Raw genomic sequence first — 18381 nt, 5'->3', positions numbered from 1 at the left:
ACCCTGGAGTAGCAGGTTAAAGTGCTACATAACCCCCTTCCCTCGTTGCCCTGGAGTAGCAGGTTAAAGTGCTACATAACCCCCTTCCCTCGTTACCCTGGAGTAGCAGGTTAAAGTGCTACATAACCCCCTTCCCTCGTTACCCTGGAGTAGCAGGTTAAAGTGCTACATAACCCCCTTCACTCGTTACCCTGGAGTAGCAGGTTAAAGTAGTTTACTTGTGCACACTGTACCTCAGAATTAACACAGAGTCCTCTGAGGAAGACTTAATCTCTGTGAGTCAGAAATTATTCTCAAAGAAATGAGAATTATATTACAATGAGACATTTTAAATAAACTGTGAAGAAATTGTACTTGAACTCTGTATTCTTGAACTCAGGTGCTCTGCTGTGTGTTGGTTTAAAGATCCTGTCATGGTTTTTCCTGCACATCTGAGTAGAAATCTCCAGCTTAGATTTGGTATCCATCAAATCTTTCTGTAGGTGTTGATTTTCAGACACTAATTTATTTAAGGCCTCAATATAGTTCTCCTGGAGGTCTGCTAGTGAAATCTCTTTTGCCTAATAAAAAAGAATATTCGAGTCACTTAATTTGTATAAGAATACTTGTGATCTGTGATATTGCTGGTGGAAAATCACATTGTTTTTAGTTGTAATTAGTTCATCTATGGCTTGACTTTGGAAAAAATGAAGATTTGTTTTTGGCCCTCTTAAGACTAAGAGAGGAAAAGGGTACTGTTCCTTATAGTAAACGGGGTGGGGAGTTAGAAGCACAATGGGCTTTCTCGATGAGCAATGGAATATCCAAGGAGCTGGAGGAAGGCTGGAACTAGAACGGAGGAAAGCTACAGTGAGAATCAGAAACAGGGAAAAAGAAAGAAAATCGCAGCCACCAGTTCTGCAAGAAAGAGAAGGCTGAAGAGCCCCAGAACACCCGTGGAAGAAAATCGAGAGACTTAGTCCAAACACAGAAATTTCAACAAAAGGTTCTGAAAAGGAACTCTGGCTGGCAGGGACAACTTCTAAATAAGTACTCTCTGGTCTTAAATACTTATACATAACGTTGGCAGCTATTCTCGTGTGTGAAGTAAATTTGGACATGATAAGGCAGCATTCAAGTATAAAGTGGGAATTACTGCTCTGCTCTGGTCTGGGTTCTGTCATCATAAATTCTATTGCTCTTCAATTCTAGGTGTTTCCTGGTAATACAGTATTTGAAAAAACAGTAGTCTGGACCATTTTTTTCTAATATCAAAATGTTTTCATTAGCATTCTGAGAGATTACAGTAATCTTCTATTGAGTTTAACATGACATTTAGTTTGGTCTTTTCTATAAAGAATTCTCTGAAAATAAGTGGGTCAAGAGTGGTTTGAGGTGGTGTAGTGGTTAAGTTCACATACTCCGCTTCAGCAGCCTGGGGTCTGCAGGTTTAGATCCCGGGCGTGGACTTTGCACTGCTCATCAAGCCACACAGTGGTGGCATCCCACATAAAATGGAGGAAGATTGGCACAGATGTTACCTCAGCAACAATCTCCCTCAGGCAAAAAGAGGAAGATTGGCAATAGATGTTAGCTCAGGGCCAATCTTCCTCACAAAATAAATAAATAAAAAGTGGCCAGTCCCGTGGAGCAGTGGTTAAGTTTGCACACTCTGCTTCAGCAGCCTGGGGTTCACCAGTTCAGATCCCTGGTGCAGACCTACACACTGCTTATCAAGCCATGCTGTGGCAGGAGTCCCATACATAAAGTAGAGGAAGATGGTCACAGATGTTAGCTAAGGGCCAGTCTTCCTCAGTGGAAAGAGGAGGATTGCCAGTGGATGTTAGCTCAGGGCTAATCTTCCTCCAAAAAGAAAGGGGTGGTTTGACAAAGAGAATTTATCTAACAAAAACATAAACTTTCAAATACAACCTTTAGCTATCTGTGTACCTGTAGTGACAATAAGCTACAAAAATTTTTTAGTAAGTTGTCAATGCCAAATAAAATCTCAAAAAGAAAAAATTTGCAGGACATAGGAATTAAGCTGTAGACTACTGTCAATCTTTTAAATGTGGTAAATAATTTGTGTTATCAGAGCTATTGCTTTTATTATTAAGATAATTAATTTTATTAAAATAGTTATTTAACCCAAACATTCATTTGTAAAGGTATTCCACCTTCCTAGGTGGTAAAATGCAAAAAGTTACTTTCTTTTTGTTTTGTTTTTTTGAGGAAGATTAGCCCTGAGCTAACTACTGCCAGTCCTCCTCTTTTTGCTGAGGAAGCCTGGCCCTGAGCTAACATCTATGCCCATCTTCCTCTACTGTATATGTGGGATGCCTACCACAGCATGGTGTGCCAAGTGGTGCCATGTCCGCACCGGCGATCCGAACCAGAGAACCCCGGGCCACTCAGAAGTGGAACGGGCGAACTTAACTGCTGCACCACCGGGTCGGCCCACAAAAAGTTACTTTCTAATAATTATTCTTAATATGTGCAACATGTTCACACAGTGTGTAACTTCAAGACCAGAGGAAGTTTAAACTGCTGACAGGATTTTCATCAGCCAGAGTTTGATGTCTGATGTCACTAAATACACTTTTGTAAAAAAGATAATGCTTGCCTTTGCCAGGCATCTTTAAAAATTTTCTCAGATTTATTATTTTATTAATAACAATTACAGATAAATGAATGTGAAAGATAATAGAGAAACTGTATAGCAAGCACACATCTGGCTGTGTAAGGAAAGGACAGTAAAACCACTGTTAGATGGAGGTTTCAGAAGAAATTAAGCTAAATGGAATCTCTGAACATAGTCTGGCTTAAGCGCCCCTGAGAGGTCCCAACTCTTAAATATGAATGGGTAATCATTCCGTAAGATCCTCTCAATCAGGTATTGACGAATCCTAAGCCTTTTGAAGATTCTGTGGTGTAAATCAGATTGGTTCTTGGCTTTCTCCACTACCGGTTTACTATTAGCTTTATCAGGGCATATAAAGTCATTTTCCTTCCCTCCCACCCTCCCTCCCTCCATCCATCCATCATCTCCCGCCCTTACAAAACGTTTAGCTGTTGTCTCCCCTCCTATTTTTTCCATCCTTGTAGGTTTGTGCTTTTTAAAAAATCCTCTCATTACAGGTTTAGAGGATCTGGGGAGGGAGCAAGATTAGATGCATATTTTCATCTGCCACCTTCAATGACAGCATAATATTTCATATTATAGAGAGCCACAAATTAATCATCCCTCTACAGATTAACATTTAGTTTATTTCAAAATTTTGGCTATTGCAAACAACAATGAAATGACCATTTTTGCACATTTGCTCCTATAGGAAGGGTTCTTTGGGAATGCAAACTAACATGGCTTTCTGGAGAACTACTCAGCAATGACTATCAAAATCAGAAACGCACATGACTGAGGAGATTATAGACTAAACATATTTACAAGTTTGATGGATATTGCTAAACTGTCCTCTAGAAAGGCTCTATCAGTTCACTTTCTCATCAACAGAACATGAGCAAGGCTGTTTCCCTATAACTGTGCCAGCACTGGCTACATTAGTTTTCAAAAATCATTGTCAATCTAATTAGCAAAAGAATGTTTATTTTGTTTTGATTATTAGGGAGGTTGAGCAGCTTTCCTTGTTTACTGGATTTTTGTATTACTTCTATGAATTATCTCCTTATGTCCTTTGCCCATTTTTCTACTGAATTATCTTTTTACTATCTTTGTAGGAATTCCCCATATACTAATATTTTATAATAATCTTTTGTCTGTTTAGAGATTGTTTTCCCCTAGTCTCTTAAGTCTTTTTTTATGGGGTCTTTTTCTATCCAGAAATTTTACATTTTTATGTTGTAAAATTCTTTATGGTTTCATGATGCTAAGAGAATCTTACCTTCCCAAAAGATTATAAAAGTCATGCCCCATATTTTCTTTTAGTTGAAATAAAGTATTCATCTAGCATTTGCACTTTCTCCCACCCCAGCCCCCATAATCTGTAATTAGGAAATCAGAACTACTTGGGAGCAAATAGGGGGATTGTGTAACTATGCATCTTCAGAGGCACATACTCTCTGGAAGTACAGAAAAAAAGAATTTCTACAATCTTTGGGCATTTGACCTACATCAAGAAAAGATGGCTCAGAATAGATGGAACATTTTGCAAATTATAAAAATTTTATAAAAAAATAGTTAAAAGAGCATCGGCACTCTTTGATTCACTGTTAGCTACTCACACTCTCTCTGGTTTCACAGGAGTTTGTCCACATTTCTCATCTTCCCTGCTGGATTACTTTCAATCTCTTAAAGTCAATAATCCTATCTTATTCTTTCTTGTGTACAGTCTACTAAAATACTTTGAACATAAGAGATTCTAGAATATTTGATTAAATGAATTATATCTTGTATAAATATAATTAAAACTGAATTATTTAAAAGATGATATACTTTATAATGAAAAGATATTGTGAACATAATAATTACAATAATAATAACAGCTTCTAACATTTATTGCACACTAATAAATGCCAGGCACTGTGCTAAGCCCTTTAAATACATTCTCCCTATTAAGAACACAGACTGTACATGTATTTTATCACATACACAATATAAAAAATATCTTCCAATTGCTGGAGTGGAGATTCATATTTTGTTCATTTCTATCATTGTCTTGACTTCTTTTTTTGAGAAAGTTTCTGCAAAGGATCATTCCATAGTTTGATCTTAATTCTCTCTTTACAATATGAGTATTTACAAAGTGATCTGTTTAAAGGCTTAGATAGTAGAAAAACTTAAGTTTCTATTTATGTACCTCATGTAAACCCAATTTCAATTTCATCACCATTTCAGAAAGATGACGATTTTCCAACTTGAGTGACTCCAGCTGATCCAAAATCTCCTGAGAAGGGAAAAGCAGAAAACAAACAAAAACATAACAAATCAAATGCATCTTACAAAAATCTTTGTGCATGTAATTTTCAGTAAGCAAAGTTACATTCTTCATTGATATATACATAAATATTTTCTGAAAATATTTTTTAAAAAGGTGTTTCGAGATGAATTAACAGACACGTAATTAAAATACTCTAAGAGGATGAATCAGTTCACTGGTAAATCCCAAACCGCAATCCTCTAATTTGGCTTCTACCTCCAACATCATGTATTGCACTCCTTTCACAGTATATTAATTTGTTTCAGTCCTCATTCTCCTTAGCTTTTTTGCTTGACCAGTCCTACTTAAAAAGATTCCTGCCTTCTTGGCTTCCTGCTTCCTCAGTGAAAACTATGTCATTTCCTTCCTTACTGCTACTTTTTCTTTTTTAGCTCCACTCTAACCCTTTTTTACCCTAAATGAGTAGTATCCTAAGTTTGGTTCAAGCCTCTGCTCTTCACACTCTATGCTTTCTCATCAGAATCTCTAAGTCCCTCGGGCTGTTTCAAATGCCAGTTTCATGCAGACTTCCAGCTCAATCCAACTCTGATTTCAATCTTGCACCCCAGGCCATCTGTGGAACTGAATATTAGATATTTCCATATGAAAATCCAGCCTTTATCTCAAATCAAATGTGCCAAACCAAGGTGCCCTCCACTGGCTTCCCTATTTTCTGTACTTTTCATACAAATTCAGCATTCTCCCCAAACCTCCCTACCTTTTCTCTATTGCACTAAAGAGCATCACTTTCCACTTAGTTGCCCGAGTTGGAATTGAGTGACATCTTTTCCTAATTCTGTGCAACTCCTGCTCTCCATCCAACCAAATACAAAGCCCAGTCAATTTTACCAGTCAAATATCTCCAGAGTTCATCCCTTTCCCTCTACCACCCTTGCCCCCCACTCAGGCCACCATCTTATTGGTGAAATAGCGCTGAGTTGTCTCTTTGTGTCCTTGCTTCTTCCCCATGTGATGACCACAGAGACCTTTTATCCCGCTTAAAGCCATTCTCTACTGACTTCAGGACAACACTAAACTCCTCTATGTGGCTGACAGGGCCCCTCAGGAGCTGGTCCCTGCTTTCCTGTCTCATCCCTGCCACTTGCCCCTGGAACTCTAGTCTGTCACCACACATCACAGAAACAGTCTCTCTGCATGTCTGTATCCACTCTCACCTCCCCACCAAGCCTCACTAGAATGCTTGTTCACCAGCATACTCTCACCCGAAGCAGGTGTCTAATTAAATACTGTGGAAATTATATTTTTAATAAACTCAATCTTCAGAAACAAACTTTAAATTAGAAGAGTTTTTGTTCAAGCGTCACCTCACGCTCTACGGCTTTTTCTTCCGCCTTTTGTATCTCTGCTTTGAGTCGCTTTTCCATGTCGGAGGAAGAACTTTTGGTGGAGGCAATAGTGATATCTCGCTGATGTAACTCCCGAGTGAGTTGGGAGATTTCCAACTTCATTCCTTCTAGAGCAGAACTGTAACTTTGTTCAGTCTGTAAAATCTGATCTTTCAACTACAAAGAAACAGAAAGGAAAGCATGAAAAATTATGAGAAAGCATTAGATAAGAAAATATATTAATAGTTAAAATAATAAGGTAATTTTTACCTTACCTCAGACATGAATCTTTTCCTAGATTAAATATGCAGGAAACTATCAATTTACCAAGCTGCATATCTGTGCTGAAGGTCAGGTGTTTATACCCACAATCATTTATTAGATCTCACGTCAGGGAGAGATGCGTTATCCAAATGCTGAGAGCCAGCATCAAAGTCCATGGACACATTATTTAGAGGACAGCACCAGTGATTTTCATACTTTTTTTAGTTGCAAAGCTAAAAATTTTGCTTATATGGTTTCCTGGTCCACAGAAGATAAGAGAAAGATGAGAAGAAGAAAGGGGCTAGAGTAATCTCAAAGAAGAGATAAAAAAATACGAGTCCGCACACAGGACAGTGAGGGCCCATAACGTAGAGACAAACAGCTCTGTAAACCTCAACAGTCAACGAAGGTATTAACTAGACCACAGCACAGAAGAGAATACATACCCATAACCATCTTTAGTCAATGATAGCTCATATAAAACATCTTTTTGCAAGCAAGAAAATGTACACCTTTTAGAAAGCGTTGCCTTAAAACACGTTTAAAATAAAGTTTTAGAGTTTTCAAAGGGGGCAGGATTCAATTATCTTGAAAATATTTACATGGCATCCCTGAGGATGACAAAGACAGACACTTTTCCTAGACACATTCCAGGTGCTCGTCTACTCCTGAGTATCAAGTGGCCCTTTGGACTACACACTTCTCTCCTTAGATATAACGCCTATAACCTTCCAGCCCACAGCTCAGTCCATAAATACACACAACTTTGTGATCCCTGGCATGCCAATTTTTACCTTCTTGATCTCTGCCCTGTACTCATTGTTATACACTTCCATCTTCTTCAATTCTTCATATTTTTCCATTAGTTCTTGGCTCAGCTGTTTACATGTTGTACTCACAGATTCCAAGCTGTACGAAAAAAATAAGACCACATACTTAAAAGAAAAACACTGAAAGCCACAAATGGAATTATCTAACCTATCTTCTTGATGTCCAAGAAATATCTTAAACCTCACCTCTCACTCCAAATTAAAGCTCGTTTCCAACTTTCTTATTAGAGAAAGCTAAATCTATTCAAATTTTGAAGATACTTTTGATTTCTGTGTTTACCGATAGTCTTTCCTTCCCTTTAAAATTTAACTGGTTACAAAATTCTGAAGATTACAGCAATTTAGCTAATTTTTTCTCTCTACTTGTACAGAAGCTGCCATCATAATCCCAATCTTTACTACACTTAATTACAATTCCATCCTACACACAGCTGCCAGAATAATCTTCTTTAAAGAGTTTCCAACTTGTCACCCTTATTTAAGAATCAATCTCTCATCACATAGAAGAACCTCAGGGGCACTACACTTGTCTTATCTCACTGCTCATTTCTATTAATAAAACCTTTTGCTTCTAAATCGATAGGCTTTACTGTCTGCCATGTGCCATTTGCTATGCCTGACGTCGTCTCTTCATATACCACCCCCTTGACCACAAAGCACCTTCCCCTCCCAGCGGGCAATGGATGGTCAACACCCTTTCAAGAATCAGACCAGCATTCACCTGACAGAGCTACCCCACCCTCACTCCCCTAATCACCTTCAATACAGTTTATTTTTAATTTTTATAGCTTGAATGTAGAAATTTTCTAGAATTTTCTACTTTAAATTGCTTTCAGGCCCTTTAATGTATATATTTTGTCTCTCAAACTACAAATTCTATGATTAAAATAATGTGTTTCACTTCTTATCTCCCTCCAACCTTGTCCATCACTCCCTCAGCTCCTGCATCCTCTGGTTCTAGATCGCTCAATAAATGCTTAATAACCACCTAGATTGTTTCAACCACACAGTCAGCTTACCAGAGAAGCTATCACTAAAAACACCATCTTCGCAACACAGCACAAACACAATCACTTAAATTCCTCCAGTTCTTGTTTTAAAGAATACTTTGTTCAAACTGAACACCACAAACTGTCTAAAAGGGTACATTTTCTACCTGCATTTTGATACAAAGGAATAATTTTTTAAAGTCATTGTTTTATATTGAACACTGGTGTTTGTATGTATTTCTTCCAATTTTACCTATTTCTAAAAATCCTAGAATGCTCATTTATTTGGCACTTACTATGTGATTACCGATGTGTCAAACACTAAGGTAGACAAAAGAAAAATCCGAGATAATCTTGCCCTATGGACAGATGGGAAAATGGGGGCCTAGGGAGGCTACAGTGTCCAAGGTCACACTGGAAATCAGAAACAAGAGATGTTTTCCGAGCCTGATGAGAGCACAGTAAAAGATTACTAAAAAGCCAATCAGTGGAAAATCTATAATAAAAATGTAAATTTTAGGTTCTAATGTCAAAAAGGAATAATAAACTTCATTTTACTCAATCTAAAGTGTGCGTGTATATCTCAATAATGATAACCAAGAATATCGTAAGTATCCCAAAGTGAAAAAGAAATAAAGCAAAAACTGTGTATCTATGTGTATGCATGTATATTTCATATGTACAGAAAATATTTAGTGGTTTCCAAAAACAGAAAGAAAAGTAAAAATAAAAAATGTATTGCTTAAAGATAAACTTTTAAAAGTGTAAAATGGCAATTTTTTTGTTCTTTGTCTAAAGACCAATAGTTTATGTATTTCATCTTTTACATTTTACAGGAATGTTAGTGTACAAATAATCATGATTCATGTTCAAAACAAAATATCAAACTCTGCCTAGTCAAAAAGTTTAGAGGTATGAAAAACAAAAGATGTTCACAAGTATGACAGCAATACAAGTGAGCTGGGCATGGTAGAGCGTAAGCCAGGATTCAGTTAACGCCCAAGGAAATATCAACAGCACTCAAGCAGAAGGAAGGTGCACCATGTGTCCCATGTGACCTGGCCGAGAGCAGCTCCAGGGGGGCGGTTGGTAGACAGGAAAGCCTGATGGAGGCAGTGCCACGCAGGCAGAGGTGAAGTAGAGATGGTCAGTATAGGCGACTCTTTAGAAGAATTTGGTTTTGAAGGAGAGCAGAGAAATATGGAAGTAACTTGATGTGGATATAAGATTAATGGAAAGTTTTAATATTTTTCCCAAGATGAGAAATATTAAAGCATATTTTATACCACTGGAAATGATTTAGCAGGAAGAAAGAAGTTTATGAGATAAAAGAAGAAAGAAAAACTGTAGAAACAGTACACAAGTGGAGTCGCAGGAGCACAGACACAGCATCCACCAGTGCATCCACTGTAGCCGATTATGAGCAAAGACGCAGGCGGCCTGGTCGATTTGGTGGGAAAAAGATTAGGAAGTTCTTCTTTAATTGCTTCTGTTTTCTCAATGAAATAAGAGGTTAGGCCATTTGTGGACACCAGAGAAAAAAACTTACTTTTTCAGTAAAACTACTATATTAGTTTACTTTATCAATATGCTGATGAAAAATCATTTTTTAAACTTGAACATTTTTGAAAAAGTGTATATAATTATCTACCTGCCTTCCAGACGAGTCACCTCTGCCTGCAGAATTTCTTCACTTGTATGGGTAAGATCCAGCTGGGAGAGCACGTTGTCTAAGCCCCCCTGCCCTTGAGAGCTGTACCTCCTTTCTGCCTGAGCCTCCTCCAGTGACCTGTGAAAGGACACAGGACTGTTAAACGCCCTTTATCTTTGCAAACAACAATAATGCGCAACCCCTTCATATTTCCCAAGTGTTCTTTGGAACTCTTCAGTTTGTCTCCTGCTTTACGAAAAGAGTAAAGAGGCAAGAGATGATGCTTCTCGAAAAAGTCAGCAGCAGTTTACTCCTTATTTAACTGTAATTTGGCCTCTTTTTCAAGGGAAAAAGACAAAAGGACAAAAATCACTTCTTGACACTTGATACCTTGAGTCAAAGAAACTAAAAAGTTACAGGAGAGTTCTGGCAAGAAGAGAAATGTGCAGCAGACTTAAATCAAGTGAAAAGAACACAGCTCCTTCTCCTACTTTCCACCACAAACCTCACAGCAATAATTCACATATAGAAATAAAATTAGTTTTAGGAATTTTTTTTACAAGGGTTATCTCAAAAGCTGCTTATTGATGACATTGATGATAAGTAGCTACTAATCATGACCTATTCTCCCAAGGCAGGGAGGCCTCCAGGAGATGTGGACTACAATTTCTTTCACATTCGGAGTTTCACCAAGGATATGGATTGACCAAGGGGTTTTTAACTTTCTAAACATCAGAGTCTCTTGGTTAGAGATCCAAACTGGAGGTAGAAAAAACTAAACACAAAATTTTTTTAACACTATAAAAATTTAACTCAGAAATTAAAACTGTAAAAGAAAACCCCATAATATGATGAAACACAAAATTATGAATATGCAATATTAAAACTGGTGCTCAATGCCAAACCACCAAGTGGCTAAGATTTCCAATTAAATATACCTTATGGCCTCTATTGTATGTTCAGTGTCAGTTGCCTTTAATTTTGCTTGTAGCTTCTCCTTCTCCATTCTTTCTTCAAGGATGAAATTTTCTTGAGACTGAAGAGTTGCCTTCAATTCTCTCTGTTCTTCTTGCAGAACCTGCAAAATACTCAGGAAAAAAGTCGGATGTTATTACAATTTTTCTATTTCATGAGAAAAGGAAGCCAGGGAGTCAGACTCTAAGTTAGACAACAGACACAATATTAATAAGGCTATCAATCTCTGATCCATTGGCTACAAGGTAGGGAAGAAACAATAGATTTTAGAACCTAATTCTAAGCTAATTATTTTCTCTTGAAACATGCATACACACATTTCCCCAATTATAGTAATTTTAAAACACACCGCTAACAGTTTTTCAGATTCCCTCAATTTTTCTTCTTTTTGCTGCTGCTGTTGCATAACAGTCATGTTAGTTCCAACCAAGTCATTGATCCTCATGGTGAGGCGCTCTATTTCCAACTCATTGGCACAGATAGTGTCGTTGGCCCGCTCCAGCTTGCTGCTCAGGTGCTGAATTTCCGACTGGCTGGACAGCTCCACAGACTCTAACTTCTGTTTCCTATTGGCCAGCTGAGCCTAGAAACACACAGATTATCAATAGGTAAAAGTGAAATGATAAAAGAATAACCAATGAATAAGGAAGACTACAATGAACTTGAGTTTTACTTCTATAAAAACATAAAGCATTCACTCATTAAAAAAATATAATAACCCATACATGATTTTAAAAAAACCCTCATGATAAAAACTAGGAATAGAGGGGAACTTTCTCAACTTAATAAAGACCATCTACAAAAACCACACAGCTAACATCACACTTAATGGTGAGAAACTCAAAGCTTTCCCACTAAGATCAGGTACAAGGCAAAGATGTCCCCACTCACCACTCCTTTTCAACATCACACTGGATGTCCTTGTTAATGCAATAAGCAAGAAAAGGAAATGAAAGGTATAGAGATTGGGAAGGAAGACATAAAACTGTCTTTGTTCACAGATAACATGATTGTCTATATAGAAAATCTGAAAGAATCAACAAAAAATCCTCTTGGAATTAATAAGCAATTATAGCAATGTTGCAGATACAAGGTTAATAAACAAAAAGTCAATCACTTTCTTATATACCAAAAATGAACATGTGGAATTTAAACCAAAAACACAATACCATTTACATTAACTCTTAAAAAAATTAAATACTTAAGGATAAATCCAACAAAATATGTACAAGATCTATATGAAGAAAACTACAGGGCTGGCCCCACGGCTGAGTGGTTAAAGTCCTGTGCACTCCGCTTCAGCAGCCCAGGTGTGCAGGTTTGGATCCCAGGTGCAGACCTACTTCATTCATCAGCCACGCTGTGCAGGCATCACATATACAAAGTAAAGGACGACTGGCACAAATGTTATCTCAGGGCCAATCTTCCTCAAGCAAAATAAAGAGGAGGTTTGGCAATGGATGTTAGCTCAGGGCAAATCTCCCTCACAAAAAAATTAAATAAATAAATAAAAACTACAAAACTCTGATGAATGAAATCAAAGAAGAACTAGGGGTTGGCCCCGTGGCTAAGTGTTAAGTTCCAGTGCTCCGCTTCAGTGGCCCAGGGTTTTGCTGGTTCAGATCCTGGGTGCGGACACAGCACCGCTCATCAGGCCATGTTGAGGCGGCGTCCCACATGCCACAACTAGAAGGATCCACAACTAAAATATACAACTATGTACTGCGGGGCTTTGGGGAGAAGAAGAATTAAAAAAGAAGAAGAAGAAGAACTACTAAACAGATGGGGAGATATTCAGTGTTCATGGATAGGAAGACTCAATATTGTCAAGATGTCAGTGTTTCCCAATGTGATCTATGGATTCAACACAATCCCTACAAGTTATTTTATGGACATCAACAGACTGATTCTAAAGTTTATACAGAGAGGCAAAAGACTCAGTATAGCCAATGTAATATTGAAAGAGGGGAACAAACTTGGATGACTGACACTACCTGGCTTCTAGACTTGCTAGAAAGCTACAGGAATCGAGACAGTGCAGTACTGGTGAAAGAATACACAAGTAGATCAATGGAACAGAATAGAGAGTCCAGAAATAGACGCCTATAAATATAGTCAGTTGATCTTTGACAAAAGAGCAAAGCCAACAAAATGGAGCCCAGACAGTCTCTTCAACAAACGGTGCTGGAACAACTGGACATCCACATGCGAAAAAAATGAATCTAGACAAAGACCTTACACCTTCCAAAAAATTAACTCAAAATAGATTATAGACTTAAATGTAAAATGCAAAACTATAAAACTTCTGGAAGATGACACAGGAGCAAACCTGGATAATTCTGGGTATAGCAATGCCTTTTGCCTTTCTAGATATGACACCAAAGACATGATCCCTGAAAGAAATAATTGATAAACTGAGCTTCATTAAAATTAAAAACTTCTGCTCTGCAAAAGACAATGTCAAGAGAATGAGAAGACAAGCCACAGACTGGGAGAAAATACTTGCAAAAGACACACGTAATAAAGGACTGTTGCACAAAGTAAAAAAAGAGCTCGTAAAACTCAACAATAAGAGAACAAACAACCCTATTAAAAAATGGGCCAAAGACCTGAACAGGCATTTTACCAAAGAAGATATACAGACAACAAATAAACATATAAAAAAATGATCTCTGTCATAAGAGAAATGCAAGTTAAAACAATTATACACCTATTAGAATGGCCAAAATCTGAAACAATGACACCAAACTCTGGCGATGATGTGGAGCAACAGGAACTCTCACACATTGCTGGTGGGAATGCAGAATGACAGAGGCTCTTTGGAAGACAGTTTGGTGTTCTCTTATAAAACTTAACATGTTCTTACCATACGATCCAGCAATCGCACTTCTTGGTATTTACCCAAAGGAGCGGAAAACATATGTCCACATAAAAACCTGCACATGGATGTTTATAGCAGTTTTATTCATAATTGCCAAAACCTGGAAGCAGCCAAGACGTCCTCCAGTGGGTGAGTGGATAAACAAGCTGTGGTACATCCAGACAATGGCGTATTATTTAGTGCTAAAAAGAAATGAACTATCAAGCCATGAAGAGACATGAGGGAACTTTAAACGCATATTACTAAGTGAAAGAAGTCAATCTGAAAAGGCTATATTATACATGATTCCAAATAGAAAACATTTTAGAAAAGGCAAAACTATAGACACAATAAAAAGATCAGTGATTATAGTGAAGGGGGCAGGGGAGAGATGAATAGGCAGAGGACAGAGGAATTTTAGGGCAGTAAAAATACTCTGTATGATGTTATAATGATGAATATATAGCATTATACATTTGCCCAAACCCAAAGACTGTATAACACCAAAAGTGAACCCTAAGGTAAACTATGGTCTTCGGGTGATTATGATGTGTCAACGTAGGTTCATGCTTGGTAACGAATGTACTATTCTGGTGAGTGATGTTGATAATGGGGAGGCTGTGCATATGTGAGAGTACACAGAAAACCTCTGTGCCTCCCTCTCAATTTTGTTGTAAACCTAAAACTGCTCTAAAAAAATAAAGTCATAAAAACATTTATATGATAAATATCTTAGGAAAGAGGGGTAAGAAGGAATTGAGAGAGTAAAGGGATTCCTCAGGAGAAGAGACCTGCCCACCTATTGAAAAGACAGCTGCATTATTCTATCTCCTTATGCAGAAGTTTAACTGCACTCAGGAGTCATCATATGGAAAAACTGAATTTATCTCCTGTTTAAAATATAGGAAATAGGAACTGTAATGCATTATTGTATTTCTTATGAAAGTTCAGAAATTAAAATTTTTTACACCACCCCAGCCTGGCCCAATGAGTGGTGCCATGTCTGCACCCAGGATCTGAACCGGCAAACCCCAGGCCACCGAAGCAGAGGGCACGAACTCAACCACTTGGCCACGGAGCTGGTCTCTCCTTAAGACAATGAAAACACCACAAGCCCTTCCAAGGGAGTTCAAGCCTCCTGATTTCCTCCTTCTGACTCCCCTCTCCCTGCATGTGTGCATCGATGAATAAAGGGACATGTGATCAAAAAAAAAAAAAAAAAAAAAAAATTTTTTTAAAATCACTAAACTTCTTAAATTTGCAAGTCAAATTCTCCCCTCTGCCCACCCAAGAAGATGTTGCATGTGGTCAATTATTCTAAATTTCTTTTCAGATATATTATAAACATACATATTCAGATGATTCAAACTGATGACAAAATGTTTAAACTGGGGAGGGGGGAGTTGGAGGAAGGGAAATGTGGAATTTTGTTCCTTGAAGAAAAAGGTGTTCGGAGGGAGGAGGGATTGGCTCCATCATCAATTTTTGGACATTCCCTGCGCTAAAAGATTTAACCAAATATAGTGCATCTCAAATTAGTTTCTTTCAATGATGTATCTACTGATGGTTAAAGCAATTAGCAAGTCTCACAGACCTGTAGTATATAGTTCCTGCAGACATAGACAATTTTTAGGCTCTGCATCCTAAGCACACTGGTTTTCAGCTCCCAACTTCCTAGGTTTCAAAAGTTTTACTCCAGCATCCTATTCTTCACCTACACACGGAAGATGGACACAAATCATCTGGGTAAGGAAAACTCCTCTTATTCTAAATATTTTTAAAAGGTAAAGATACACAATTTTATTTTAGAAATTAAAGTGGAAATGTCTCTGGGAACTCTGTGCAGATTTAACGATTTTATTATATACAGTACAGGGCCAAATTCCATACTGTAGTCACATAAAGTAGATGGTCAATAATGCCAGTGAGCTACGGAGAGGGTGGGAGGAGAAAGGCGAAGAGACAGACAAATGGTGTTTGTATAAACTACAGATCAAGGTTCTGGTGTAAAAAATCAAACTTTTTTTTTTTACCAGATTCCTACAATAGCAAGAAAGAAGAACATCAAATAGGTTTAGATCCACAAGAGTAACTGCGAAGCATGCAACTGTCTCCAAATTTTTAAAATACAATATAAACTTTTTTTCCCCAAGAGGAAATCTTATACAGAATCCTGTGCAGAATAAATAATTGAAGAGACTGGGCGAGAGTGAGAAGGAGAAAAGGGCTGAAACTCGGCTTGCAGAACCTCCCCAACCCTGGCTTCACCCACACAGCAGCCCTGGGGCTTGGCAGAACACAGCTAGAAAACCACTGCCCAATGGACACTGAGGATGAAAGACAATACACAATTGCAAAACACTCCCATTGTCTTTTTAACGCTGCAATAGCTATTTAATACCCTTCAGTTAAAAATCTGTGATCTCAGAGTAAACCCAATGTTGAAGTTATACTAGTTTAACCAGTGAGTCTAGATTTGACACTTAAAAACTAACCAACTTCTTGGTTTTGAAGAATCAAGAACATCGCCTTCTTTTATTGATTCACTGTTTTAGTGACACAAAAATACAAAGTGTTTTTAAGCATAGTGAAAAGTACATAATCATGCCAAGTACAAATTCTAAATTTTCAGTAACTAGAATTCATACACTAGGCCTGTGCTGTCCAATATGGCAGTCACTGGTCACGTGTGGCTAGTGAGCATCTGACTTGTGGCTAATCCGAATTAAGATGTACTCAAAGTGTAAAATACACACTGGATTTCAAAGACTCAATTAAAGAAACAAAAATGTAAATACTGTAATGATAATATTTTTGATATGTTGGGTTAAATAAAATATACTAATTCCACCTGTTTCTTTTTACTTTCTTAATGTGACTGCTAAAAAAATTTAAACTACGTATGTGACTCTCCTTATATTTCTATTGGACAGAGCTGCACAGCAATATCTCCAGAATACCTCTTCCAATACTAAGAAAGTCAGAAATAACCATATATACTACTTATAAAATAATGATTATTTTTCTTAAATACCTGGCATTGGAGGTATTTTAAGGCTAATACATTTTTTGAACCTTTTTTTTTTGTCCTAATCACTGCCACTAATTTTTCGAACCAGAAACCAGAACTTCCTCTCATTAATCTAACTTGTAGCATTCTAACTATTCTATTGAAGTGGGTGGAATTCTATTGACAACAGAGCAGAGGTGGTTAAAAGTAAAGAGAATTAAGAAGGCAATCTACATCAGGGAGATGAAACAAAAGCCAAGGTCGGGCATCGAACATGTGAGAGGTGGGAAGGGGCTGGGAGTGGGGGCTGAAGTCAAATCTTCCTCCGGCTTCGTGGTCTGTAACGTTGGTGCTTCAAGGAAATGACTTTCCCAGACAGTGAAATTACTGAGAACAATGTGAAACGAAGCGATGATGAGCGTTCTTTAATTTTCCAAAGGCTCCCAGTGTGAAGCCATGGCCACTGCAGGCTTCAGTCTTTACCAAGCTCCCCAGGAGCATAAACTCCAAAGGTGTCAGTGCAGGCCACAGCCTTGCAGCATTTCCACGAGGTAGCAGCTTGGAGAGCTCATCAAGAGTACAGCTCCCAGTAAGACCCTCTTATCTCTGTTGTGTCTGTGTCACCATAAACTTTAAATAGTAGATCTGAGCCAATTCAATTAACTCTATGATAATTCTACCAAGGTGACAGATTAACTTTTGAGTTAGGATCATCTTTTCTTCATAAGTTGTGACAGGAAAATGGTGCCTTTAAAAATGATATATATTTATACTTACAAATAAATATAAATATATATATAATCGAATAGTGGATTTAAAACTAACCTGAGTAATATCCTACAGCAGATCTAAATATTTCAAAAGGAAAACATATATAATGTAACCTCTACTTTTCTCACATACCATTCATCAACTAAATATTTTATACTTTGTGCTGGCTTAATATTTTAATTTTTATCAAACGTTCTTAATGTTCTCTAAGATTTCTCTGAAAATTTCCTTTTCACACTTGTATTATTTGGATAAGAGAGAAAGTAGCAGGCAATTCCTTGCCTTTCAAACAGAAACGACCCTATGTTTTAGTGACCATCCTGTCCTTTTCCTCTGCTGACATAACCATCGCTCCGTCACTGCATCTACCCACGCCACGTTGTTTAACAACCGTACTTTTTAACATAAGACCTTTTAATATTTGATAGAACAAATACCCCCCTTACTCTCCTTTTAAAAAATGTTGCCTAGTACCACTCATTTATTATTCCATACGAATTTTAGAATCATTCTGTCAAGTCCTCAAAATGTAACAGTCAGTAATTATGTAGATAATCATTTGGAAAAAAACAAATTTAGATCCCTATCAAACACTTTACACCAAAATAATTTTCAGACCAAATATATAAAAAAGAAAATTATAAAGCATTAGAAGAAATCTTGGCTTAGGTCAGCCTTTATAGCAGGACATCAAAGATAGAAACTCTACAGAAAAAATTAATAGAATTAAGCAATTCTAAATAATTGTTTATTAAAAAAATTATATTTCCAT

At 37.4% G+C, this 18381-nt stretch overlaps 1 protein-coding gene across 12 annotated transcripts in view; it reads right to left on the bottom strand.

The window, feature by feature from the left end:
- Positions 1-18381, bottom strand: part of CEP63 (centrosomal protein 63) — a 46960-nt gene that overhangs the window by 3303 nt on the left and 25276 nt on the right. For 10 of the 12 annotated variants that reach the window (XM_046670590.1, XM_046670651.1, XM_046670634.1 and 7 more), the window contains 7 exons: positions 11318-11551; positions 10932-11071; positions 9994-10131; positions 7318-7432; positions 6239-6436; positions 4794-4880; positions 355-560 (listed from right to left, as the gene is read on the bottom strand). In XM_046670590.1, the coding sequence (XP_046526546.1) occupies positions 355-560; positions 4794-4880; positions 6239-6436; positions 7318-7432; positions 9994-10131; positions 10932-11071; positions 11318-11551 (1118 nt within the window). The remainder of the gene's footprint in view (positions 1-354; positions 561-4793; positions 4881-6238; positions 6437-7317; positions 7433-9993; positions 10132-10931; positions 11072-11317; positions 11552-18381) is intronic. The other 2 variants (XM_046670657.1, XM_046670666.1) reach the window with 1 other exon arrangement.

This window comes from Equus quagga, chromosome 1, assembly GCF_021613505.1.
Source record: "Equus quagga isolate Etosha38 chromosome 1, UCLA_HA_Equagga_1.0, whole genome shotgun sequence".
Classification (NCBI taxonomy): domain Eukaryota; kingdom Metazoa; phylum Chordata; class Mammalia; order Perissodactyla; family Equidae; genus Equus; species Equus quagga.
The sequence above is the reverse complement of the archived record's forward strand: the minus strand, read 5'-3'. Positions and strand labels throughout refer to the sequence as shown.